This window comes from Globicephala melas, chromosome 15 (genome assembly GCF_963455315.2).
Source record: "Globicephala melas chromosome 15, mGloMel1.2, whole genome shotgun sequence".
Classification (NCBI taxonomy): domain Eukaryota; kingdom Metazoa; phylum Chordata; class Mammalia; order Artiodactyla; family Delphinidae; genus Globicephala; species Globicephala melas.
In genome coordinates, this window is record NC_083328.1 from 65,289,626 (window position 1) to 65,315,906 (window position 26,281).

General features: G+C 50.5%; 1 protein-coding gene across 1 annotated transcript in view; it reads right to left on the reverse strand.

Annotated features, from left to right (window-relative positions):
- Positions 1 to 10,642: 10,642 nt before the first annotated feature.
- Positions 10,643 to 26,281, reverse strand: part of TGM2 (transglutaminase 2) — a 32,851-nt gene continuing 17,212 nt past the window's right edge. Inside the window, exons 6-13 of the mRNA XM_060285562.1 lie at positions 25,879 to 26,056; positions 23,437 to 23,572; positions 22,441 to 22,544; positions 20,625 to 20,867; positions 18,346 to 18,618; positions 13,889 to 14,049; positions 12,765 to 12,901; positions 10,643 to 12,069 (exon numbers count right to left, since the gene is read on the reverse strand). Of these exons, the coding sequence (XP_060141545.1) occupies positions 11,919 to 12,069; positions 12,765 to 12,901; positions 13,889 to 14,049; positions 18,346 to 18,618; positions 20,625 to 20,867; positions 22,441 to 22,544; positions 23,437 to 23,572; positions 25,879 to 26,056 (1,383 nt within the window). The 3' untranslated portion in view covers positions 10,643 to 11,918. The remainder of the gene's footprint in view (positions 12,070 to 12,764; positions 12,902 to 13,888; positions 14,050 to 18,345; positions 18,619 to 20,624; positions 20,868 to 22,440; positions 22,545 to 23,436; positions 23,573 to 25,878; positions 26,057 to 26,281) is intronic.

Below are 26,281 nucleotides of genomic sequence, written 5' to 3' on the forward strand. Positions count from 1 at the left end.
GAGAGAAAGGAAATGTAGAATGAAATCTGTATACCTTTCTTGAATGCCTTTTGTGTGCCAGTCACTTGGCGGGTTCCGAGTACACAGAAGGGAACAAGATACAATCTCCTCCCTCCAAAAGGTTACAGTGTAGTAGCAGAGATGAAATGAGGACTTAAATAATCATGTGAAATGTAATAAGTGCCAGACACATGATGGGTGCCTTGTAAATTATCTCTGAGTGAATGATGTAAGTTGTGGCAATTCAGAGGAGAAAGAGATTACTTCTGATGGGAATGGATCAAGGAAATCTTTGTAATGACATTTGAGTTGGGCCTTAGCAGTCAGCTATTTTGAGGGCATTCAGATAGCAAGGAGAAGGTAGGGGCAATCCAGGTATTGCATGAAAAAAGGCATGGAGTATCTTTTTATTTTTAAAAAGACATAATTATTGAGATATAATTTATTGAGATATAATTTACATACCATAAAGTTCATCTATTTAAAGTGTACAATTCAGTAGTTCTAAGTATATTTGAGTTGTGCAACCAACATCATAATATAATTTTATAACAATTTTCATCATCCCCAGAAGAAAATATTAGCAGTCACTCCCTATCCTCTTGACCCCACCCTTCCCCATCCCGTGACTCTAGGCAACCACTCATCTATTTTCTGTCTATTTGTCTATTCTGGACGTGTCATATAGAATGGAATCATAGAATATGTGGTCTTTTCATTTAAGATAGTGTTTTCAGGTTTCATCATGTTGTAGCATGTATCAGTACTCTATTCCTTTTTACTGCTGGATAATATTCCATTGTATGGATATACCACATTTTATTTACCCACTCATGAGTTGGTGGACATTTAGGTTGTTTCTACTTTGTGTGGGGGGGTGCGGGGGTTGTTTCTACTTTTAAGCTACTATGAATAATGCTGCTATGAGTATTCATGTTCAGCTTTTTGGGTGGACATATGGTTTTTTTCTTTAATTCCACTAGGAATGGAATTGAATGAAATGGTAACTCTATGTTTAACCTTTTGAGGAACCATCAAACAGCTTTCCAAAGCAGCTGCACCATTTTATGTTTCCAGCAGCAGTGTATGAGTGTGCCAACTTCTCCACATCCTCGCCCACACTTATTATCTGTTTACTGATTATAGCCATCTGGTTGCTCTGAAGTGGCATCTCTTTTTGGTTTTAACCTTCATTTCTTAATGTCTAATAATGTTGAACATCTTTTCATTTGTTTATTAGCATCTGTATATCTTTTTTGGAGAAATGTCTCCAAGTCCTTTCCCTATTTTAAAATGTGGTTATTTGACTTTTTATTAATGAGTTGTAAGAGTTCTCTATATATTCTGGGTACTAGACTCTTATCAGATAGATGATTTCAAATATCTTCCCCATCCTGTGTGTTGCCTTTTCACTTCTGGATGGTATCCTTTGAAACAAAAGTTTTAAATGTTTATAAAGTCCAATTTATCAATCTTCTCTTTTATCACTTGTGCTTTTAGTGGTGTGTCAATTGTTCTATTTTTTAACCTGGATGCTGGTTTCATGGCTGGGTCCAGTTTATGATTTGTGGACTTTTCTGCACATGTACTTAAGGCTTTTTGTTAAGGGGTGATAATAATAATTGCAGCTTCTTCCCCTGGGTCATTGCGGGGACCGAATGGGCAAATGCCTGCACAGTGCTCGGCACAGCATCTGGCTCCCCTCAGTGCCAATACACAGCAACTGTTATTGTTCTTTTATTGTTAAAATCTAGCTCTGCCCCTGATTGAGTGGGTGATCTTGGCCCCAAGTCACTTCACCTCGTCAGACCTCACTTTCCTCATCTGTGAAATGGGTTAGTACTACCCACTTCACCAGGACCACCAGGTGCCTCAATGATACAAGATACAACATCATCGAGCTTCAGATCTGCCCCAAGGACACCATCACGAAGGTTTGAGTCAATAAAACAGGGAAGAGGGGAAAAAAAACCAGTCATGACTGAGGAGAGACAAATTGGCAGCGCTGTGAGCATCTGGGTGACTGCCAAGAGCTGGCTGTGGGCCGCTCAGAGTTTCCATGAGCAGAGCTGACCAGGCCTGGGAAGGAATGAAGGGGGAGTTGGCTGACAGAGAGTTGGCTTCCATGTGGAGCTGGGTGTACCAGGCTTGGGCAGGGCTGGAGCTTGAGCCTGGCCGGGCAGGGGGCAAGGAAGCTCATTCTGGAATGATCAAGACCAGCCCTCCCTCTCCTCCTCAGCCCCCCACACTGGCTGCCCCTGTTCTATTTCAGTCTCCCTGTCTTTGCCCAAAATATCCTCCCCAGCCACCTCCACCTCCTCCGCCCCTGTCTTGCCTTTGAGGTCCCGCCCAGGAAGAATTCTCTGCCCTTCCTCCCTCACTGGGCATCTCTGCAGCCCCTCCCAAGCCTCCCCTCTGCTACCCTGGCATTATCACTCCCTCCCTGGGGTGGCTGGAGGGAGCTTCCTAAAGCATCAGGGAGATCATATCACCTCCTGCTCACAACCGTCCAGTGGGAACCACTGCATGGTAATACCAAACCCTTCTCTGGTCTCAAGGTCAAGTCAAGGTTTCAAGGGGCTTGAAGCTTATACCATTGGAGAGGGAAGCATTCATTAAAGTACAACATGCATATAGAAAAACATACGTCATAAGCATATGGCTGGATGAATTCCCCCAAATTGAACACACCCATGTAAACCGGCCCCCAGCTCAACAATCAGCCCAGCATCAACACCCCAGATGCCTCCCTGATGCCCCTTTCCAGTTACTAACCATTCCCTAAAGGCAACCACTGTCTGACTTCTCACATCATAGATGAGTTTGCCTGGGGTTGAACTTCACATGAATAAAATCATTCAGTGTACCGTGCATCTGGCATCTTTCCTTAACATGCTTGTGAGATTCAACTAAGTTGTTGCATGTAGGTGTCATTTATTTTTTTCTCATTCTTTCTTGTAGTGTCACTTTGAATGACTATACCAATTTATATATCTGTTCTGCTAGTGTAGGACTTTTAGGCTGTTTTCAGCTTTGGGGTATTATGAAGAAAAAAAAAAAGACTGCTAGGAACATTCTTGCACATGTCTTTCAGAAAATATATGGGCTCATTTCTGTTGGGTAAACATCCATGAGTGGAATTGCTGCCTCATAAAGATAAATGATTGTACATTTAGAAGATATGGCAAATAGTTTTCCAAACTGGTCATAACTATTTACATTCCCCTCACAGTCACATAGGAAAGTTCTTATTGTTCCATATTTTCACCAACAATTCGAATTTTTTTTTTCTTTTGCTTTGCATTTTAACCATTCTGGTGAGAAGGCTGTGTTATCACATCATGAATTTAGTTTTAATTTGGGGCGGGGGGACCACCTTTAATAAAAAGAATATAAGATAAAATTACAAATATAAAATTGAGTACAAAAGTGATTATTTATGAAGAATGTGAAAAGAAATCATAATAAATTGCTGGAGAGTTGCTAGTTTCAGATTCCCTTCTTCTGGGCATTTTTCAAGCTATTTCCCAGAAATGCTTACATTGAAATGCTTCCTGATAGCAATCTGGCTCCCCTCCCTGCCTGCAGTACTCCACAGCTGCCTGTGATCTTTGTGTGAACAAGGCCCCACACAAGTGAGGGTCCCAGAACCTAGAGCATCAGCTTTCTGGGAAATGGCCTCTGCCCCCACCTCCCCCACCCCGAACCTGCCCCCAACCCTTCCCTGGGCTGGCTCCTCCTCCCTAGGGTTTCAGCTTCCACATCACCTTCTCAGAAGGCTTTCCCTGACCTCCTTGTCGAAGACCCTCTTGTTTTGTAAGTCCACATCACAAGACAGATGACAACAGAGCAGGAGGTTAGGAGCAGTTGCTGTGAACCCAGCCTGCCTGGTTGGCATCCTAGCTTCCTTGTTTTCTAGCTGTGTGATCTTGGACGTGTCACGTAACCCCTCTGGGCCTCAGTTTCCTCGCCCACAGAGTGGAGAGGGTAATACTAGCTCCCGCCTCACAGGGTGTTATGAGGACCCAGCAAGTTCATGCATGTGATGCATTTAAAAGGGTGCGTGGCACCCTTGCTCTTACGATTGTGCTGACGGCCCCATTATCCTGAGCCTTAGTCTTTTTTTCTGACACATCTCACTTCACACTGGTGATCTGCTTGAATACTCTGTAGGACAGGCCTGCCGTGGTGACCACTGTATCCCCAGGGCCTAATGCAGCACCTGGTCCACAGCTGGGGCAAAAAAAGATGTTGTTGAATGAATGGATCTCCTCTGTGTACCTCAAATCCATTCCGATGACTCCAAGACAGCCACACCCCGGTCCAGGCCACCTCATCCTTTCCCTTCAGGCAGCAGCCACCTCTGCTGACCCCATAGCTACTACTGGTTAAATAAATGAGCCTCAGTCGCTCGCCTTGATCTTGCCTTTCTCATTCACGGCTGGAGTTCCTGTTGGCTTCCATCTCTACAGCCCTTTACAGTTTATAAGGCCTGTTCCCATCATAATCACATCCCTGGGTTGGGTGACAGGGCAGTAATTGGGAGCTCCAGTGCGACAAAGGCCTGGAGAGGGAAAGTGGCTTCCTCAGAGTCACACAGCAAGAGAGAGAGGGGAGATGGGACACAGGCCCAGGACTCCTGGGGAGGGGCTGCCCACACTTGGTCGGAGGCCCTCTCTCATCCCTTCTGGAGAGCACCTCAGGCTGAGCACATAGTAGGCTCTTAGGCTTGTTCAAGACAAGTGGAAAGAGAAAGTCCTTGGGTTCAGCCTTGGATCTGGGACCATGGACCCGCCCCTGCCCCATCTGTGCCTGTTTCCCCATCTGTAAATGGGCTTCACTTACCAAGTGAAGGCGGATCCCTGTCTCACCAGGTCTGGCTGGCATTTCTCCTTGGTCTCTCTGTATGTTTACTCCAGATGACTTTGGAATGAGCTGACGTGGAGTTGGGAACTGACTAAGGGCCTAGAGAGAAACTGAGATTTCCACTGCGCCTCTGGTATCCTTGACATGGAGCAGTGGCTGAAAGCAATGTTTGGAAAAGCATCTCTTCTCCCATTTTTAAAGGCTGTTGAGGAAACGTTGCGCTTGTGACCAGAGTGCAAAGATCTCATGAACGATTAGGGGTTTACTAGCCCTGGGGGACCCCCAGACTCCACAGGCTGGGCCAGGAGCCTATGTGGTCATGGATATGATGCCCACATCAGTGGTGTTTCAGCACTCCTCTGCTGCTACTCTCTCCTCTCCCCTGTGGCAGCAGGGCCAACTAAGGCCCAGAGAAGGGAAGAGTTTTACCCAAGGTCACCAGCACACCCAGGCAGACCTCCTGAATCTGAATCAAGTCAGATTCTGGGGCTCAGCCTTCTCCTTTTTCCCCCTGTTCATTATTTATTTTTAAACAGCTTTATTGAGATATAGTACATATACCTTGCAACTTACCCTTTTAAAGTGTATGATTCAATGGCTTTTAGTATAAAATTGTGCATCTATCATTACGATTAATTTTAGAACATTTTCATTACCCCAGAAAGTAACCCCATGCTTTTTAGCTGTCACCCCCTCCCAGTCCCTCCAGCCCCCCAGCCCCAGACAGTCACTAATCTACTTTGAATCTCCATACATTTGCCTCTTCCGGACATTTCATATAAATGAACTCATACAAATGTGGTCTTTTGTGACGGGCTTCTTTTCACTGATTATAATGTTTTCAAGGTCCATCTATGGTGGAGCATGTATAAGTACATGGTTCCTTTTTCTTGCCAAATAATATTCCATTGTATGGATATGCCACATTTTATTTATCCATTCGTGGATAAATTCATTTATTTATCCATTCGTTATCCATTTATTTATCCATTTATCCAAACCAAATGGACATTTGGTTTGTTTCCACTTTTTGGCTATTATCAATAATGCTGCTATGAACATTTACATACAACTTTTTGTGTGGTTATATGTTCTCAGTTCTCTTGGGTTTATACCTAGGAATGGAAGTGCTGGGTCATATGGTAACTATGTTTATGAGCCTTTTAGCTCTGGCTTTCTCAGACCTTGGGGGCTGCTGATGGAAGACTTGTTACTCCCAGTGGCCAGGGTCTGTGGATCAAGTCTCCACCCCACTTTGGACTTAATTTTAGAAACTTCAAGTACTATGTTTTCTGAACTTGACACATTTTCACAGGCTGAATGTACTTGTTTACCTAGCACCCAGATGGAAAAAAATCAAAGCCATCCCAGTGCCCCAAAAGCCCCCTCGTGCTTCTGTCCAGTCTTTCCCCTGCCATGGAAAACACGACCCCAACTTCTAACACCACAGATGAGTTCATGAACTTTGTCCGAGTGGAATTATGTGGATCGTGGTCTTTCATGTCTGCCTCTCTTGCTCAACTTCAGGTTGTTAGAGTTCCTGTGTTCTCAAGGCTGTATGTACCACCTTTTTTGTCATTCCTTCTGCTTTTAATGGAACACTTTGGACTTTGCATCTTGAAACAAGACACAGGGCTTCACGGTCTCGTGGGTGTGCATCTCTGTGTGTGTTCTCAGGCCTGTCCGGGAGGGAAGTGGGGAGGCTGGGAAAGTGTATGTGATGACCTAGTCCTGGCCCCAAGGCACATGTGCCTCTAGGAGGCCCCTACCTGGCCCTCCCACTTAAGCCTCTCCTCTTAGACTCTGTCAAAGTTCTGTTATTCTGGGTTTGACTTGAGGCCAAGGGGTGGAGCTGGCAGGCATCCCAGGTAAACAAGAGCAGCTGGAAAGGAGAGGGACTTTTGGGGGTGGAAAGATAGACCGGATCAGACCTCCATTCCACGGGGGCTTTTTTGGAGGCCTGTGCCCCGTGCACCCTAGCACTTGGTGGGAAGGGAGGGTTCCAGTAGAAATCGGGCCTCCTCTAGGCTAGCCCATGCCCTGGGGAAGGCAGGCTGCCTGGGTTCAAGTCTCCCCACTCTGCACCTTACCAGCTGTAAAATGGGGGGAAAAACTGGATAGGATTGTTTCAGAAGTGAAGAACTCAGTGCATATAAATGTTGCTGACCTGGAGGAAAGTTGGCTGTTATGGTTAGAATGTGCCAGGAGCCAGCTGAATATTTTATGGACACTGTTATATTGAACTTACACACCAGTCATGCAAGTAGACACCAAATCATCCCCATTCGACAGATGAGGAAGCAGAGGCACAGAGAGGTTGAGAACCTGCCTGAAGCCACATTGTGAACCCGTGGCAGAGCCAGGATTTGATCCCAGGTCTGTTTGGCTCCAGAATCCAGGCCCCTGCCACCTGGGCTATGAGCCGAGCTTTTGGTGTGGGCCCAGTAGCTCTGAGCAGCCGCGGAGCTGTGCCCAGCACTGTTGTGTAGGGCCCCAGACTCAACCCTTGCCTCTGGTTTGTGCAGAAGGAGCTCAGGCTCTTATCCCCTGTCTCTAATGGGCCCACGTGACCAGCAAAACCTTCCTCCTTCCTGGGTTCCTGGCTAGTGAGCTCTCAGGGGTGGGGCAGGCCTAGGGGGTGGTCAGGAGGGGCCCCCCAATCTGTCCAGCATTGGCAGACCTGGCCGGGGCAGCCCTGTCTCTCTTTAGGAGGCGAGGCAGTCAGGCCTGGGAGCTAGAGTCGGCAGTACCGCGTCCACTTGGTGACCCCCTTGTGTGAGGTGTGCCCTGACTCTGCTCCTGGGGTGCTCCAGAGCATGGGCCAGGCACATCAGCAGCTGGTCCTAAGCCAGGCTAACCTGAGCGTTGTAAAGGGCTCTCTACCATATGCCAAGGGGAACAGAGCTTGAAGCAGTCGGCTGCAGTCCAGGAAGGCTTCACAGAGCAGGTCTCCCTGGAGCAGGGTTTTGAAAGCTGAGCTCCTTAGGTGGAGATGATTGGAAGGGTGTTCTTACAAAGGGAGCAGCCATAGGTATCGGCTACTCAACTCCATGCCCCCAAGCACTTGCCTCGCCATCTCTGTTTTTCAGGGGCTGGAAGCCTGGAAATATATTTGCCAGAGCCCCTCGCTAGCTATTTCTGGTGAGGATCTGCCAGTGGGGAGAAGGCAGGAGGATGAGAGATGCCAGCCTGCCTCTGGCTCCTACCAGGGCTGACTTCGGCAGGATTTGTAGATTCAGCAGCTCTGTTGGTTCCAGAGCTGGAGTGACAGTGCCTCCAGCAGCTGGGTGGCGGGGACCGGCTCCTGGGCTCCTGAGTATCCTGGGTGGCAGCTGCTTCCCTATTTCTGGGTACCACTCCTTCTCCCTTTGCTCTTCCAGCATCTCAGATGTTTTTGGAGTCAGTTTCCCTTGTAAACTCCCTCTCCACCTGAAATAGCCGAGTGTTTTCTATTTTCTTGCTTTTCACTAATTGATAAAATGCTCAGGCCATCAAGGCCAGACCCAGGTGTAGTTTTTAAGGAACAGAAGGATTTAGCACCCCGAAAATGTGATGTCACACTTTGAGTTTGATTTATTTTTTGCGTGCATGTCAGATGTTTCAACATGGGTTCCCTGAAGGCAGAGACTGTCTTCCATCATCTATTTAATCAACAAACATTGATTAGTGCTTCGTTGGTGGGGAATGAGATGAATGACCAAATCCCCACGCTCCTGGAATCAGTCTAGACTTGGAACCATTCAATTGAAACTGAGTCCCCTGAAACTGAGTTCCCCTGCTGAGTTTATGATTCATCTTTCTCTGTCCAAAACTTTATTCACATTCTTGTCCCACCCCTGTTCCCCTAAGGATTGAAGAGTATCAACGAAAAGAGGGGATTGAAACCAAGCAGGACCTTGTGGGGTCTTCCCAGGTACAAAAGTCCCTCTGTGTCCCCTGTTTCTTGTTTGTAAAAAAAAAAGGCTTTAGTCTCCTAGGCCTTCCCTGAGTTCCAAAGAGCAGATTCAAGCAGTTAATGATGAAGACCATAGAGTCACAGGGCTCCCAGTTCCTCCTGAAAGGATATAGATAACAATCTGATGCATATCTTTGAGTTGCTCTGTAGAAACTAAGAACCCCCGCCCCGCCCAGGTGGAGGATGGCGGCTACATGCTGACCACAAGCACGTACCCCAGACTGGTTGGAACCAGAAGGTTGAGATTCCTGAAACATCACCTGTTACCTCACCACCAGCCAATCAGAAGAAGGTCCACAAGCTGATCACGCATCCTGAGACCATATCCCCTCACACTGTCTTTCCCCTGAAAGCCATCGGGGTGTTCAGGTCTTTTGAGCATGAGCTGCCCATTCTCCTTGCTTGGCGCCCTGCAAATAAAACCTTACTTTGCTGCAAACACCCACTGTCAGAGTTTGGCTTTCTGTGTGGCAGGCATACGAGCCCTTGCTTGGTAACACAATGTAGTAGCCAGTAGCCACCTGCAGCCATGGAGCACTTGACATGCAGCTAGTTCGAATTGAAACAGGCTGTCAGTGTAAAATACACACCACGTTAAAAGACTTTGTATGAAAATTAAGAATGTAAAATATCTCACTCATAATTTTTATGTTGATTATGTGTTGCAATACAATATTTCAGACATATTAGTTTAAATTAAATGCATTATTAAAATGTATTTTACCTGTTTCTTTTTCTCTTTTTAATATGGCCACTAGAAAATTTAAATTACATATATGGCTTGCATTTGTGGCTCACGTTATATTTCTACTGGACAGTACTGGTCTTATGGGAGCTGAGTTGAAACACATTGATCCAGCATTTATTAGTGTCTGTTTAAGAGATTCTTGGTCTCTGCCCTTGGGACTTCAGACAGGATGGGGAGCAGGACAGGTATATCAACATGGAACTAAAAGTCACTGTGATAAATGTTTGAGTTGTCCATGTTCCAGGGTTCTGAGAAGAAATCTGGGTAGGCTTCACAGAAGGGATGACTTTAGTGTTAAGCATTATAAGATGAATAGGAGTTCACAAGCTGGGTAAGGAAAAAGAGGGGCACTCCAAGCTAAGAGGTTGACAAGTACACAGGATGTTAGAAGAGATACAGGCAGTTCATTCTGGTCTGAACATGGTTTGTTTGGAGAAGAGGCTGGAGGTGGAGCTGGACAGTTGTAGAGCATTGAATACCAGTAAAGTTTAGATCTGAGGGCGGCGCTGAGGCTAGGGAAAGGCTCTTAGGCAGGAAGTGGCTGGTCCAGATGTTAAGTGAGCTCACCCACCCACTCTCCTCAAAAGCATGCAGCGAACAGACCAGACCTGGTTTGAATGTGAAAAATAAACTCTTTTATTTCAGTACTTGCTCTTTGTGGCTCAAAAGCACATCTACTGCTTGCTTGGAACCCAGAAGTATTTATAAAACCATAGAGAAATCAAGCAATATGTATACAGAATAGAACATATATATTTCGGCTCAAGTGCTTCTTCCTGTGCAAGGCAGAAAGTTCTAAGTGCATCAGCGTGACTTTCCCCAAATCCCTCTCTGGGATTTGGGGGACTCTGGAGTCTTTGACCCCACTCCAGATACAGAATTCTCCCCACTTCCCTCTTCCAGGCTGAGGGAGGCCCAGTCACATGGAGAGAATGAGTGGTAAAGTCAGAGATGGCAACTTGTGGGGTCCCCGAGCTTAGTCAGGGGCAAAGGCTGTGTTCTAGGGCCCTGGCTCTTCAAAGAGGGGTTGGCTGAGATGCCAGCCTTGTTGGTGAGTGACCAGCACAGGCAACTAAGGCTCCTGTGAAGTCTACACATTGTGGTGGGTGGGGTCATGGGTAGGTCAGGGGCCTCCGGGGCTCTTTTCCCCTAGAACTGGGCTCTGAAGGAAGATGCCTGGGCACAGGTGGGGGACTCAGACAGGGCTGGGGGCAGGAAGGTGGTCATGGTCATGGTCTCATTCTCCAAAACATCCTGGCCTGTGACCTAAGGCTCTGTGAAGCCAGGGAGTAAGACTCAATGTCATTGGCAAGGCTGAGTCATATAAGGCACCAGAAGTGCAGAGCTGAAGGGGCCTTGAAGATGAGCTGGTTCAACCACTCTGTGACCGATGAGCAGACTGAGGCCCACAGAGGGGAAGGCAGTGGCTGGCCAGACTTGGGGCTCAAACCCAGGGCTCTAACCCCTCCAATTTCCTCCCCACCTCCTCATCCGAACTGGATCCTTTTTGATCAGGCCCCAGATGGCCTCTCTGACAGTCAGGTCAGGGCTGGTGTGGTGAATGGGGCCCTGGACTCAGAGTCAGAAGGCCTGGCTCCATTCCTGCACCTTCATATTAAGCAGCCTTGCAACTATCCAGCGGTGCAGGGCGGGCCACCTCCCTTCTCCAAGCTGCAGTCTCCTCACTGAGAACGTGGCTCCCACTCTGCAGTTTTCCATGGCAATTAAATAGGTTGGTGGCCGTGTGAGCCCAGGAAGCACTTAGTAGGTGCCTCACAATTGCGGCGTGCGGGGGTACTGTTGGGCCAGGGCTGCTGGGATGTGGGGGGAGCTTGGGTCTGGACTATTCCTGGGACCCTCTCGATCTGCACCTGCTCAGGCTCTGCCAACGGCCCCTGGGGCCTGGGCACAATCTGGGGAAGGGGTTCAGGACACCCCAGGGAGCTGAGTTCCTTGATCTGGTCACTGGGCACACTGTTTTTCGCCTGCTCCCAGGGAAGGGGCTCTGGAGTTGATCAAACAATATGGCAGTTGGTCAGTGGCTTTCCAAATGGCATCTGGGCTGGGAAGGGAGGCTGGAGTCCCTCCTCCCCGGCCCACCCCCCAGGCCCAGTCAGCCAAGATCAGGGCTCCTACTGTGGAGGCACAAAACATTCCTCACAGGTGAGGGAGGTGGGGAGCCAGGCTCAGGGGGACCATATGGGCCGGAAGTACATTTGATTCCAAAGAGGCCCCATAGGCAGCCCACCGTGCCCTGGGGTCTGGGGCCCAATAAGGGGCAAATTTTGCTCATTACCTTGGGATAAAGATTGGGGTCAAGTTGGGGGCCCTCGGCTGGCACGGGGGCCCTTAGGAGGTGTTAACAATGACGTTCCTGAAGCCCTTCACGGCCTTCAGCCTGTCGCTCTCGAAGTTCACCACCAGCTTGTGGCGGCCCGCGTTCAGGGGCAGCAGGTCCACCCTCGCCTTGACTTCCTCCCCCGCCTCCACGGGGTGTGGGCTGGGAGAGAGAGAGAAAGAGGGTGAGATCAGGGCCCTGGCCTGGTCCCCACAATGGGGACAGGCCAGGATGACACGTGACTACTGAGATCTTAGCCTAGAAACTCCATGGATGTATAGCTTTGTGCCGACAGAATACAATGGGTCCCGCTCACCACCCTCCGAAGGCCTGGGCCATCTGCCCTCCTATGTGTAGAGGGGCTGGTGTGTTTGTGTGTGTGTGTGTGTGTGTACATGGAAGTGGATGGTGTGCTTGGGGGTAAGAGTGCGGATGCTCACGTGACCACATGCATGAAAATGCATTGAGCTGTACATACGTGACTCGTATGCTTTACTCTATATAAATTACAATGAAAAAGTGAAAAACAAGAAGTGTGTATGCTTGTGAGTGTACGTATATATAAATATGTATCCATGAGGGTACACCACACAGGCACGCATGTACACCCGTGTGCATGTGGGGACTCGGGTGTCCCGAGATGGGTGCTGAGCGAATGTGTACATGTGCACAGAACGCAGCTAACGTGTGGGTATTTGGGCGTAGACACGGGGGAATATTAGGCAGGTGTGTGGGTGGGTGTGTGGAAAGGGAGAAGAGGGGGTTACGGGCCTGGGTTCAGTGCCGGAGGGCGCCCTTCCCCCCGCAGCATCTGCCCTCTGCTCCCAGGCCCCCAAGCTGGAGGGACCAGCACTTACATTTCCACCGTCTTCTGCTCCTTGGTCAGGCCCGCCCCCTCCACGGTGAAGGTGCAGCCTGACAGCGGCACGGTGAGCGGGTTCCACAGGGACACCTCAGCCACCAGCTTGCGATTCTGCTTGGGCTCTCCCAGGATCTAGAGGAGGCATGGGGCAGATGTCAGGGGCAGCACGGAGGGAGAGCAGCCCACAGCCCCTCAAGGGCATGCAGGGTCCCAACTGGGCCATCTCCATCTTTGCTGCAGTTTGGCCCAATGTCTGCCCAGCTCCGCCGCTAACATTCCTCGCCTCATCTGGAAAACACAGATGATGACACCTGCCCGGGCCTCCTTCATGGAGCTGAAGTGAGGCTCCACGCAACCCACAGGATGTGTAAAATGCCTCCCTCATTCTAGGGTCTAGGGTGGAAAGATCAGAGTCTTTGGAGCCAGGCTGATCTCTGACCCTTTCTCACTGTGTGACCTTGGCAAAGTTACTACCCTCTCTGAGCCTTGGTTTCTTCATAGAAGAGAAATGCCTGACTGCAGGGTTCTCATGAGGATTAACTGAGCTAATATGTGCAAGCTCCTAGCAGACTGTCTGGCACACAGTGCTCACTCCCTCCTGCTCTGCTCTTTACCATTTATTTGTAACTGCAGCATTTGGGGATCTGGGGCTGTGACTCCTCCAGGTGAATCACTATGATGACCACGAAGTTGGTGATAAGAATAGTCAGTTTTTACTGAGCCCGCATAACGTGCTGGATGTGGTTCTATGTGCTTCCTGTAGACTCACATTTAATCTTTACAACACCCATTTTGTAGATGAATAAATGGACTCCAGCGTCTGTGCCCTTAACAACACATCCCTTCCTGCCCCACCAGGGCCCCAGGACCTGGGAATCTAGCATTAGTAGTTTAGCTTTTAAGGGTCCACGAGTCTGAGATCCCTAAGTGCCGTGATCCTACTACTCTGGGATTTTAGGATTCATTCCTAGAGGCTGTGAGTCCCAAATTCTGCTTCATGATGCTTTTCTCTGATGAACCTAGGATCTGAGGAACCTGGGGCATCGGAGATCTTGAGGTTGCAGGGAGGGAGGTGCATGCACGTGTGGGGACCTGTCCAGGGACCCAGCCAGCCCTTACCCGGATCTTGATTTCTGGATTCTCCAGATAGATGTCCCTCTCAGCCAGCAGGTAGCTGTTGGCAGCTGGCTCGACGAACAGGCCCCGCACCTTGATGAGGTTCGACTCGGTCAGGTAGTCACAATACTTTTCGTAGAGGATTCGAAGGGGAATGCTCTTCTCTGCAGGAGGGGAGAGGGGAGAGCACTCATGACATCTGAATCGTGGCCCCCACCTCTCCTATGGCATCGCCACAAGGCACAGAGAGGGCAAGGAATGAACTCGAGGTCACACAGCTGGTGAATGGAGGGGCATGTCCCAGCACTTTCCCTCACCTGCCCTGGCTCCAAGGCTCCCAGGGAGGAAGTGGGGAGGAGAGGCTTGGGCTTTAATCCTGCCTCTGCCCTTCGCTGACTGGGGATGCTGGGCAAGTCACTCCACCTCTCAGGACCTCCATTTCCCCCCATGAGGTCGGTAGAATTGTACCCATTTACAGATGAAGAGACACTTCTGCCAGTAAGTGTTCAGATCAGGAGAGCTGGCCCTGCTTGGCCACTGTCTGACTGTGTGAGCCTGGGAAGATGACCTCCCCTCTCTGTTCCTTCTCTGTTCCCTGGGACATCTGGCACCCGCTGGGCAGAGCTAAGACCAGAGGTCATTTCAGAGCAAAAGCCACACAAGTGATAGGGGTGAGAAAAAAGCCGGCAGGGCCAACCCCTCCCGCTGCAGAGAAGCAAAGTGTGGATTGCAGCCCCATTTCTCTGACAAGAACACTGAAGCCTTAGGGCACCAGGGGTCAGCTTACAGGAGGCAGGAAGGAGCAGTGAAACGGGCACAGGACTGATTCTCCACAGGCCCTGCTTGTTCACTCGGTCGCAGGGAACCTTGGGAAAAATCCCTTCTGCTCCTCGGGCTTCCCCCCATCAAACAACAATGTTGGAGGGATGGTCTTGGGGCTCCATGGAGCCCAGCCAACCTCTCCTCACTAACCCAGTGCCATGATGGGAGATGCTGTTTCTTCTTTTTCTGCCATCTGTCCCCTCCGTCCCTGCACTAGACCAGCGTTTCCCAAACTCCAGCCATTCATGTGATTTTTCACATGTCTGAGTAACTCCTCAGTAAATAATTTTTCTTTCAGTCCCCCCACTTTACACTTTTTAACCTTTTTTGCTTAGGGAACCTTTTCATCATTATTTGCAGAAAACCTGTCTCATTTACCATAAGTAGAAGGAAGCTGGTAAAAACAAACACCAGCAAACAAAGTCATGTTTATTCAATTCGGGCCGATATTCTCATCTGCTGAGGGCTCTGAGTTTGAGACCTGAGCTTACTGTTAAAGAGGGAGGTTAGCAAGGGTCTGGGGTGCCCGGGCCAGTGAGCACCCATTGGGAGGTCATCTCTAGGGCCGTGAAGGCCCGAACAGATGGTCACCGTCTCTCTGCATGAGTCAAGGTCCAGGTCCTGGCTGGGCACATTGGTGTTCCCCGTCCCACTCTCTGGAAAATGTGTGCCCAGCCCTCTAGTCACTCATTCCTGGGGTGGATCTGCCCCAACCTCTGCTCAGATGGCGTGGGGGGAAAAAAAAACCAAAGCTTCTGCCAAAAAGGAGTGAAAATTCCTGGGTCAGGACCTGGTGGAGCAGAGTAGAAACTCTGACCAGCTCCACAGGAAAGAAGGAAACCATTGTCCTCCAGGAGCCTGGAGGAGGTGGCCCCAGCTGCTAACTTTTCCAGGAGGCTTAGGCCAGGGTGGGGCTGGACCTTTGAGAACTGCTGTCTACAGGCCAGGGGGCTTGGCCTTGGCCTTGGCTTCGGGCCAGATGCTGGCTGAAAGAGGGAAACGTTTGCAGTTAGTGTCTATTCATTCCTTAGATGATTCCTTTGATCATCACAGAGATCACGCTGCCTGCATTCCTCATGACCCACCTGGAGGGGTGAGGGAATCCAGAGAGAGAGAAGGGGTGGGTGGCAGGAAGGAAGAGAGCAAGGAGGCGGGGTGGGGTCAGCTGGATTCAGTTCAGCTGTCCTAGGCCTGGCTTCCTGTCCGCTAGCACATGGAAATCCCCCAGATCTTATCATCAAAGAATAACCGCAACTCAGCCAAAGTTCAGGGTCTCACAGGGTGGGAGAATCACTCTCAGGTTGACTTTGGCCTTGGAGGCCTCAATAGAGCATCCTGGCCTAGCCCCACCTGAGGGCAACACGCAGTACCACTGCCCTTCTCTGCCCTCTCCCGATAGGCTGTGCCCCTGAGAGGTCTCCGTAGCAGGAGGGACCCCTCCGCTGTGAACACATCCCCAGGAAGAAACCCTGGCGGCTGTGGCTGAAGCAGAAGAATGCTGCGAAGGGCCTGAGGGTATCTGGGAGGCAAAGGGTAACTCAACAGCAGCCTGGGTGGAAGTTGTTCTGGCATCCCTGGCTCAGGCTGGAGTTCACCTTATGATACACATTCCAGGAAAGGCACTTCCTCCCTTTGAAGCGGTTCTGAGCGTGAGGAAGAACTGACACGTGTGCATTCACACAAAGGGGCTGGAAGGGCTCTTCAAAGATGAGCCAGCCTTTGTACAAATGGGGAACCCGGGGCCTGGAATGGAGAAGAGAAATACCCAAGAGCCCACATCCTGTGGGCAGAATTGCAGGAACTAGGACCTCGGTATCCCGACCACCCCACACACCTGTAGGGATGGAGCCCTGCCCCTGACTCGGGGCCTGGATGTGGAGATGAGAGCTGAGTCCTCTGCACACCAGCAAGGCTGGCAGTGACTCAGGAAGCACTGAGCCCGGCCCTGAGACCATTGCCTGGCACAGCAGGGTTCAGAAAAGATGCTTTTCGGCCTCCCCACACCTGTTGGCACTTGCTCAGCGAACAGTGAAGAGCCCCGCCGTGTCCAGGCACCATCATACACTTTCCAGATCTTTCCTGAACACACATCTCCTTTGCAGCCCATGAGGGGCATGCTAATGCCCCCTGTGATGGATGAGTGTGATTCAAGTCCCAAGGTTATACATCTAGAAGGCGGGAGAGGGTCTTCCCTGGTGGTCCAGTGGTTAAGACTCCAAGCTCCCAATGCAGGGGGCACAGGTTGGATCCCTGGTCAGAGAACTGAGAACCCACACGCCACATGGCGCAGCCAAAATTAATATTAATAATAGAAGGTGGGAGAGGCCAGATTCAAAGCCAAGTCTGGCCTCCGAACACGCCTTTTAGCAGCATAAGTGTTGGGGCCCCAGCCCTGGTGCCACGTGGCTCTGCCCCTAGAGTTTGCCGCTGCTCAGGGACCCTGACAGAGGGTCTGCTCTGTCCTGGCGTGTGGCTCCAGGGTGGCCCTGAGATAGAGGCCCCAGGGTTGACTGATGTTCTATTCAGATCATGCTGACCCCGGGTCCTCTCCCAACTCAAAGAACCCCCTGCCCTCCCCATACCCACAAGCTCCAAGTGCAGGAACAGAGAATGGGCTGGTGGGGGGGATAGGAGACTGGGCTCCGTGCTGCCTCCCTAAGTGACCTCGGCTGCCGCAACCCCTCTCAGGGTCTCCAGCTTAATTTTAGGGAGATAACCAGTAGTGGTGACAAAGCCAGCAGTGAAAAAAGGGATCAAGGGGACGATGACTGTGCAGGCATCCGACCAAGAAGCCAGAGCGACAGAGGCTCTGCCCAGAGTTGAGGGCTGGGTGAGCTACTGACATCATTTCAGCCCCAAACGGGGAAGGGAATCTGCTCCCAGGGAGGTCGGGCCAGGCACTGGAGCCATGGAAGAGGAGATCAGGGCTTTTCCTTTCCTATCACTGTTAGAGCCACACTGTCCAGTATGGCAGCTTCCGGCCACATGCGGCTGTTTAAGTGAAATTAAAACTTTAGTCCCATAATTACACCAGCCACACTGCAGGTGCACAATAGCCACATGGAGCTAGTGGCCACCATACTGGACAACGCAGATACAGGACATCCTTATATCACAGAAAGTTCTCTGGGTAGTGCTGGCCTTGAATCTCTTCTCTCTGAGCCTGAGAACCTCCAGAGAAATAGGAGAGGTTCTCAAAGGGGCTCTGGGGAGAGGCACCTGTAGTGTGAGTTGCTGGAGACGGAGGAAAGGAATTTGCTGGAAGGGGCAGCAGAGAGTCTGGGAAAGCAGTCAGGGGTCCTGCGAAGATGCGATGGAATGAAATAGAATAGTTGCTACGAGTACAGGTTCAAGTCTCCGTCCTGTCACTTCCTGTGTGGCCTTGGGAAAGTTACTTAACCTCTCTGTGCTCAGTCTTCTCATCTGGAAAATGGGACCATAAAAGAATCCACCTCCTACTTTTGTTATAAGAAGGAACTGGGTTGCTATTTATAAAGTGCCGAGGACAGGGCCTGACCCACAGTGAGGGCAATGGGAGTGTCTGTGAGGTAGATGGCACACGTTCAGCTCTCAGGGCACGACCTAGCATGTCGTCAGGGTGGTCAACAGCTAGCTGCTCCAGGAACACAGGGCCTTACCAGAGAAAGGCTCCAGGGAAAAGTTGAGCAGGTCCTTGGTGCCACACTTGGGTCCCAGGATCCCGTTGTAGCTGACGGTGCGGGCACAGAGCAGGAGGCAGCCAGCGTGGTCCTCGGCAGTGTTGTTGGTGATGTGGGCAAAGACGTCGAAGTCGCTGCCCCTGTTCATGCCCTGGCCCGCACGGATCCTCATGGCCACCCCTGTCTCCTCTTTATCAGCCAGTTTGTTCTGGCGGTTGGCCCTTGTGAAGGCTTCCCTCTCCTCTGCGGACCCTGTGGGGACAGGGAAGAGAGCTTCATCACAGCTGGAAGGGGGATAAATGAGAAGGAGGCTGGGAGCAGGGCAAGCTGGCTTCTCAGAGTTCTGGTGACTCAGAGCACCCCCTGAGGGAGCCCCTTCTTTACATTACTGTGCCAGGAGGAGGAAAGAGTATTTTATTTACTTTCCACAAGTGAGCTCCTATACATCCCTCAAGACCCATCCCCAAATGACCTCTCTTCCAGGACACCTTCTCTGACTCCTCCTTTCCCAGGATGAAAGAGTCACAATGTCTTTTGGAGTTTCATAGCTGCCTATTGCCTGTCATGGTGTTTTGGCCCACCAGGTTTTTTTCCTGTTCATATGCTTACACTCTCAAGCCTCTTGAGGACTAAGACTGTGTTTTACTTAATCTGAAGTCATACCCAATGCCTACAACAGTGTTTGGTGCCTAGTAGGCACTGATACAATGAGAACTTTCTTACCTCTAAGCATTTTGCACAGGGACCACTTCTACCTGAAATCCTTTCCCTCCCTTCTCTACCTGTTGAGCTTTCCAGCAGGAATGACTGCCCCCTGCTTTATATTCCATTTACTTCTCCCCATGTGCCTTTTATTTTTGTCCCCAGTGTTGTTGGGTACATATTTATTTCTTCTATCAAATCATCAGCTCTAGACCTTTCAGAGGCCGGGGAAAGCATCTTTTCCTTCTGTTTTAGCCCTTCCCACTGGAGCACGGCCACTTAATACCCAATCCCAAGTCAGCCCTGGAGAGTCAACGGGGGTCAGATAAAGCCTGTGGTTTCTTAGTCACTTCTGTGAACCCTACTGTGCTTGGCACACCGTAGATGCTTAGAAAATATCTGTCTATTGAACTGGCCATTGGATGTGCTCAAATTCAAGTTTTAAAATAAACCACATCTTTTTCCCACTACTGATTTAATATTAGTAGCAGAAAGAAGCTTCATCTTTGTGTCTGATTGAGCCCATCTTATTAAGTTTCTTTTGGTCCATTTCTCTTTAAACCTTTCCAATCTACCTTCATGCCCACTTCCCCACCTGTGTGTGAAATGCTAAAACAATTAATACTACAGAGTTCCAGGAACTTCTCTTCCTGGCCCCTCTGGACTTCCAAGCCTCTTCAGCACAAATACGTTGCAATAAAAAAGCATGGAGGGGGCTTCCCTGGTGGCGCAGTGGTTGAGAGTCCGCCTGCTGATGCAGGGGACGCGGGTTCGTGCCCCGGTCCGGGAAGATCCCACATGCCATGGAGCGGCTAGGCCTGTGAGCCATGGCCACTGAGCCTGTGCGTCCGGAGCCTGTGCCCCACGATGGGAGAGGCCACAACAGTGAGAGGCCTGCGTACCGGAAAAAAAAAAAAAAAAAAAAAGCATGGAGGGACCTCCCTGGTGGTCCAGTTGTTAAGACTCCGTGCTCCCAATGCAAGGGGCCCGGCTTTGATCCCTGATCGGGGAACTAGATCCCTCATGCTGCAACTAAAGATCCCGCATGCCACAACTAAAGATCACGCATGCCGCAGCTAAGACCCAGTGCAGCCAAATAAATAAAATAAAGATTAAAAAAAAAAGCATGGAATTGACCATCTATTGTTGGAGCTCCCACCACTAATAAGCTCTGTTAAACAACATGGACATCATGATTTTTCTGTGAAGATGAAAGCCTCTCTTGTATAACAGCCATCCCTTTCAGTTTTACTGAGTCAAACCAACGAAGAAAGTGAGGCTTAAAAACCCAATGAAATCTTTTTGTGGAATATAGAATTCTTTTCCTAAATGAATGATCCTTTACCACTGTCCCCCTGCCCCCAGGGTGTTTGTCAAGTTTGCATCTGATTCTAAGGAATTTCTTGAAATGGAGAGTAACCTACAGATCATTGTTGTTTGCAAGCTGCCAGAAAACACACCACACCACACACACACACACACACACACACACATGCCCTCTGGGCTGGTAAACAAGCTGCTTATCCACAAGGCAGTGATGAGCCCAGGGCCCCTACCCTCCGGGTACTTGTAGGTGTGGGTAATGTCCTCCCGCTCGTCTCTGCCCACGCTCTTTGTGCTGATCTTCTGCCCCACGACCAGGGAGTGGTTGATGGACTTGTGCATGGACCCATCATCCTGCCGGATCCAGTCCACCACGTCGGCGTTGACCTCGGCAAAGACGAAAGGGGCGTCGTACTTGGTGCTCAGGTCGCCCACCTTGATGGCACGAACGGGAACCGGGCCACAGCAGTATGTCCCTGGTTGGGAGGAGGAGAAGGGTAAGACGAGCCTGGGCTGAGGGGAGGGTGGTACCTCCAGAATCTTCCACAATTCAACCACACGTAGCCGAAAACCTACAGACCATATAGCCTTTGACTCAGGGATTCCATTTCTAAGAAGGCAGCATCAGGTAAGAATTAAGAATTCCAGGGGAGGGAGTTCCTTGGTGGTCTAGTGGTTAGGACTCTGCGCTTTCACTGCCGGGGCCCTGGGGTTCAACCCCTGGTTGGGAAACTGAGATCTTACAAGGCATGCAACAAGACAAAAAAAAAAAAAAAGAATTCCAGGGGACCCTGGAACCCAGCTTCTGGGGTTCAAAGCTCAGTCTCTTATTAGCTGTGTGACCTTGGACAAGTCACTTAACTTCTCTGATTCCTGGCTTCACGTGGGGATATTTGTACCTACCTAATAAGGATTGGCAAACACTTATTCCTATGTGTTTGATAAACAGAAATGTATCCCAAGGCACTTAAGGAAATGAGGAAGCCAACTGTAGGCAATACTTTACAAGGGTGTGTGTCTGTCTGGTTTCCTGCCCAGACTGAGAGTAGCAGTCAGTGTCTGACACTGACTCAGGGAGTGTGTGCTAACGAAATGAACAGGAGAGCTAGATGTTTATCTGGGTGTGGTGTACCACTGCCTCAAACTGGTCACAAATTTAAATGTTGAGGACTAGAGGCTTGGTAGCTATATTACAGTGCGTCCATTTGATGGAATGTGGTAACATTAAATTAAAATTAAAATCACAGAAAACCGTCTGATAGAGAAATGCTAATGATATATGGAGAAGTGACAGGGCCAGGATGAAAGACCATGTGCAGGAAGAGTTCTTAACCTGGGGTCCATGGAACCCCCAAGGTGCAGCAAATAGAATTCAGGAGTTCATAAACTTGGATGGGAAAAAATTACATCATTATTTTCACTTCCTTCGACTGTGAAAGACCAAAAACCACAGTCTTAGGTGCACTTATGACTTGTCACTCATAAGAACCACAGATATGTTTATCTCTCTTTATAGTTGTTACAGATAACCGGAAATATAGATTGCATTCATCTCTACCACAAAATTATGGAACTTATTGATTCTACTAATAAATCTTGTTATATAGAGCATATATTACTATATCACAAATTTATTTAAAAATTTTTGATAACTATATTGCAATGTAATTGAACCCTAGGTGTTATATTGTGTGTATTTAAAATATTATTCTGAGGAAGGATTCATTTGAAATTATTGGAAGCTGTGTGTGAATGTTAATGAAATTTCTTGGGGGGAAGAGGACAAAGATGCTATTTGACTTTTTTTCTCTGTGCTTCTCCATATTTTCTGTTTTCCACAATGTGCATGAATTACTTTTCAAATTATAAAAGAGGTGTTTTATAAAATATCAATGAGGTCCCCCAACACTCAATGTTCTTTGGAGTCAGCCAGACCTGGGTTAGCATCCCAGCTCTGCCCCTCTCCAGCTGAGGAGCCCCTCTGCTTGGTGGGTCCCCTCCAGCCTCTGTTTCTTCATCTCGGTAATGGGGCCACACCTGCCTACCCACCTTCGCTCTTCTCCTGGGGCGTGGGGTCCAGGGCCTGCCACCCCTCGTATCCCGGCTGCAAGTCAGGCCTGGTCATCCACGACTCCACCCAGCAGTGGAAGTTCCTGTTGGGGAAACAAAGCAGAACGTGGACCAGGACTTTCATGCAGACGTTCACGGTCACCTCCTGCGGGCTGTCCACACTCGCCTTGTCCTAAGCTGACCCCAGAACGTCCCCCCCCACACTTTGCTCTTCCTCTGGGGGCCCCAGTCGGGTGCTCCCAACTACACTGGGAGTCCTCAACCCCTCTCCCCAACTCCTTTCCCCTCTCAGTGGCTCTGCATGCCCAGCTGACCGGACCTCCTGATTTCTCGACTCTTCCTTCTTTTTTTTTTTTTTTGTTGTTTTTTTTGTTTTTGTTTTTGCGGTACACGGTCCTCTCACTGTTGTGGCCTCTCCCTGTTGCAGACCACAGGTTCTGGACGCGCAGGCTCAGCAGCCATGACTCATGGGCCCAGCTGCTCCACGGCATGTGGGATCTTCCTGGACCGGGGCACGAACCCGTGTCCCCTGCATCAGCAGGCGGACTCCCAACCACTGCGCCACCAGGGAAGCCCCGACTCTTCCTTCTTTTCAGCTCACAGGCTCTGCCTGGATTCAGACCCCACCACCACCCACCTGGACCACAGCCCCGCCCCCTGCTTCCGATCTGTCCCCCCGGTCATCATCACACCCCTCTCCAGTCTGAAGCCTCTGGAATCAAGACCAGACCCCCAGCCTGGCAGTGCAGACCCCGGACGGTGTGTTCTCCCTGACGCCCTTTCATGCTCCCTGCATTGACTTTCCTTCCTCTTGGCCTTTGCTCCTGCTGTCCCCGTCCTGGAGCCTCTCCAAGGCCCGCTTCCTTTTGTCCAAATACCGTTCAACTTTTAAACCCAGTTCAAATGTGACCTCCTCTGAGAAATCGCCCCAAGTTTCCTCTCCAGGGGATCCTTCCCACTGAGCGCCCCCCTCACCAGATCATCTCGCTCTTGTCACTCTGGATCTCCCCAAACTCGTTGCGGAAGTACTCGATGAGCAGGTTGCTGTTCTGGTCGTGGGCCGAGTTATAGTTGGTCACGACGCGGGTGGGGACACCGAGGCACCGCAGCACTGGGTCGGGGGACACAGTGGAGAGAGCTTAGGGGATGAGCTGAGGCCCTAGACACATCTGCTCTGCTTGGGCCTCCACGTGCCCATCTGTACCCCAGGGAGCACTGCACACTGGTAAGGGTGCACCCACCCGGACAATGGCACCCACCTCGCTGGTTGGCCCATGTCCACTCTTTCCCTTTCACATCACAGATAACAAAAGACTCTAAATGCAAATCTGACATTAACGGTCCTCTGCTAAACCCTCAATGGCTCCCCACAGACCTCGAGGTCAAGGCCAGACCTCCACCGTGGCCCTTACCCTGGAGGGTCTGGCCCCTGACCACCTCCTGCACACTTTGCTCCAGCCACACTGGCCTCGCTGCTCCTCCAGCACTCCATGCTGCCAACAGCCCCAGGACATTGGCATATGCTGTACCCTGGGCCAGGAAGGCCACCCGGCCGGGTTTAGATTACCCCATCATTTGCATTCATAGCAAAACTGGCGAGTCATCATCATTCTCAATATACAGGTGTGTGAGGGATTCTTTAATTTGTCCTCTGAGGGCAGTGAGCGAGCTGTCTTATTTTATATCCCCAGAGCCCAGCACAGGCCTGGCACAGGCTAATTTGTCAAATGGGATGAAGGAGAGGGTGAAGTAGAAAGAAAAGGAGGAAGGAAAGGAATGACAGAGATTCAGAGTGAGGAGTGAACAGCGGGGCAAGCAGAAGAGGGAACAAAGGTCAAGAGCCCTTCTGTTCCAGCCCCAGCTGCTTCAGGCTGTGTGGCCTGAGGCCAGTCCCTTCGCCTCTCTGGGCCTTGTTTCCTCCTCTCTAGCCCGGGCTTCAGGTGCACTGGGACTCCATCGTGGACGAGGAGGGCCTGCATTTGGGCCTCAGCACAGTTTACAGAGAGCCCAGAGTAACTGGGAAAGGGACTGGTGTTGGAATGATAGGTGACAAAGAGGCAGGATATCAAGTGGCAACTATAGACCACAGAGGAGGGACGAAGACCCCGGGCATGAATCCTGCCCGAATGGTGATGTTAGGTGCTCCTGACAGAGGGAATTATGGGTGTTTTTCCTCCTTCATTTTTTTATGTTACTTTTTATGTAAAATGTAAAAGTAACATATTCTCAGGGTAAGGTAAAGAAAGTAACATCTAAAAAAAGAAAGGCAACAGAAAGGCCTACTAAATGTAATCTGTAGGACCTTTGGTTTACTTTTAGTTTTGATTGAGGTTGAGTCTCTGAGACAGGGGAGGGACAGGGATGTGACCTTTGCCCTGTGCCCACCATCAACCAGAGCAAGAGCTTCCCCGATGGCCCTGGATTCTGGCCGGGAGACAGGAGGGCACTGGGAGGAGGAAGGAAGGAGCAGCTGTGACCCTTCACCTCTTGTCTGGTTCCTGTGCCCTTTAACTTGGGTAGAGTCTGGATGCTCTGCTGCCCGTGGCGAGGGCTGATGTCCCAACCCCAGGCCTTGCCCCACCATGTGACAGGTTTCAGAGTACAGACCTGAGGCTTGGGGAGACCTGTCGCCGCTGCCCAGGGAGCAAGGCTCCACTCCTGTCCCAGGGATGGATGGTGTCCCGGGAGCCCTCATCATCACAGTCAGGCCAGGAGGCTGGCCTTAGAGGGGCGGGCCCACCTCGTTCCAAGCCTGGCTGTGCCGCTCACCAGCTGTGCCGCTCACCAGCTGTGCAACCTTGGCCAAGCCACTTCTCTTCTCTGAGCCTCCGTTTCCTCCTCTAAGAGGAGCTAATAATAGCAGCTTGTAATGATTCAGAGGGTAATGGGTATGGGCAGCCTGGCCGAACAGAAAAGTGTGTCACGGTGCCCATCACCGCAAACGTCCATCCGATCACGGTCAGCCGACTTATGGACACAGAGAAAATGCCCCAAGATCCAGCTGAGGAATCCCAGCTGCCCCGGAAACCCCCAAACCCCACCTAACTTGAACCAGAGACTGTGCTAAGTGACATCTCCCCGGGTCCTAAGAGCTCCCTGGCACTTGGGTCAGTGACTGCTGTCTCCATTTTACACATGAGGAAACAGGCTTGGAGACACCAGTTCTCTTGCCCAAGTCCTCCCAGGGGTCAGAGGCAGAGCTGGAATTCAACCCGGGCAGTCCATCTCGAGTCCCTGGGCCGATCCACCATTCGGCTCCCTGCAGAAACCCCGTGACCACGGGGGTCAGATGCCCCCTTATTTGACCAAATCTCCCTGACTCCGTTGCACATCAGGCCTGGGAGAAGGCTGCAGGGACCCGGGCTCACAGAAGCCAAGGGCAGTTCCAGGCCCTCTCACATCCCGTGTGCCGCTCACCAGTGCAGGCCACAGCAGCAAAGACCCAGCACTGGCCATACTTGACGCGCTGGCAGCTGTCATTCTTCCAGCGACGCAGGATGTCCACGCTGCCGATCCAGAACATGGGGCTGATGCCATCCCTGTAGTTGTTGTCCCAGCGTCCCAGCAGCACGCCCTGGTCATCATTGCAGTTGACCTGCAACCAGCGAGAGCATCAGAGGGACCAAGCCTGGGGAAAGGGTGACAGCTGCACTAGGGTGGGCATGAATTCAGCACATGGTGAAAGGCAGGGAAGGGCATTCCAGGTTGAAGGAAGAGCAGGTGCAAAGATCCCAAGGTGTGACAGACCAGGAGGTTAGAGATGGTTGGTGCTGGAGAGAGAAGCGGGAGGGAGGAGGTAGAGAGGGGTCAAGGTCGTGAG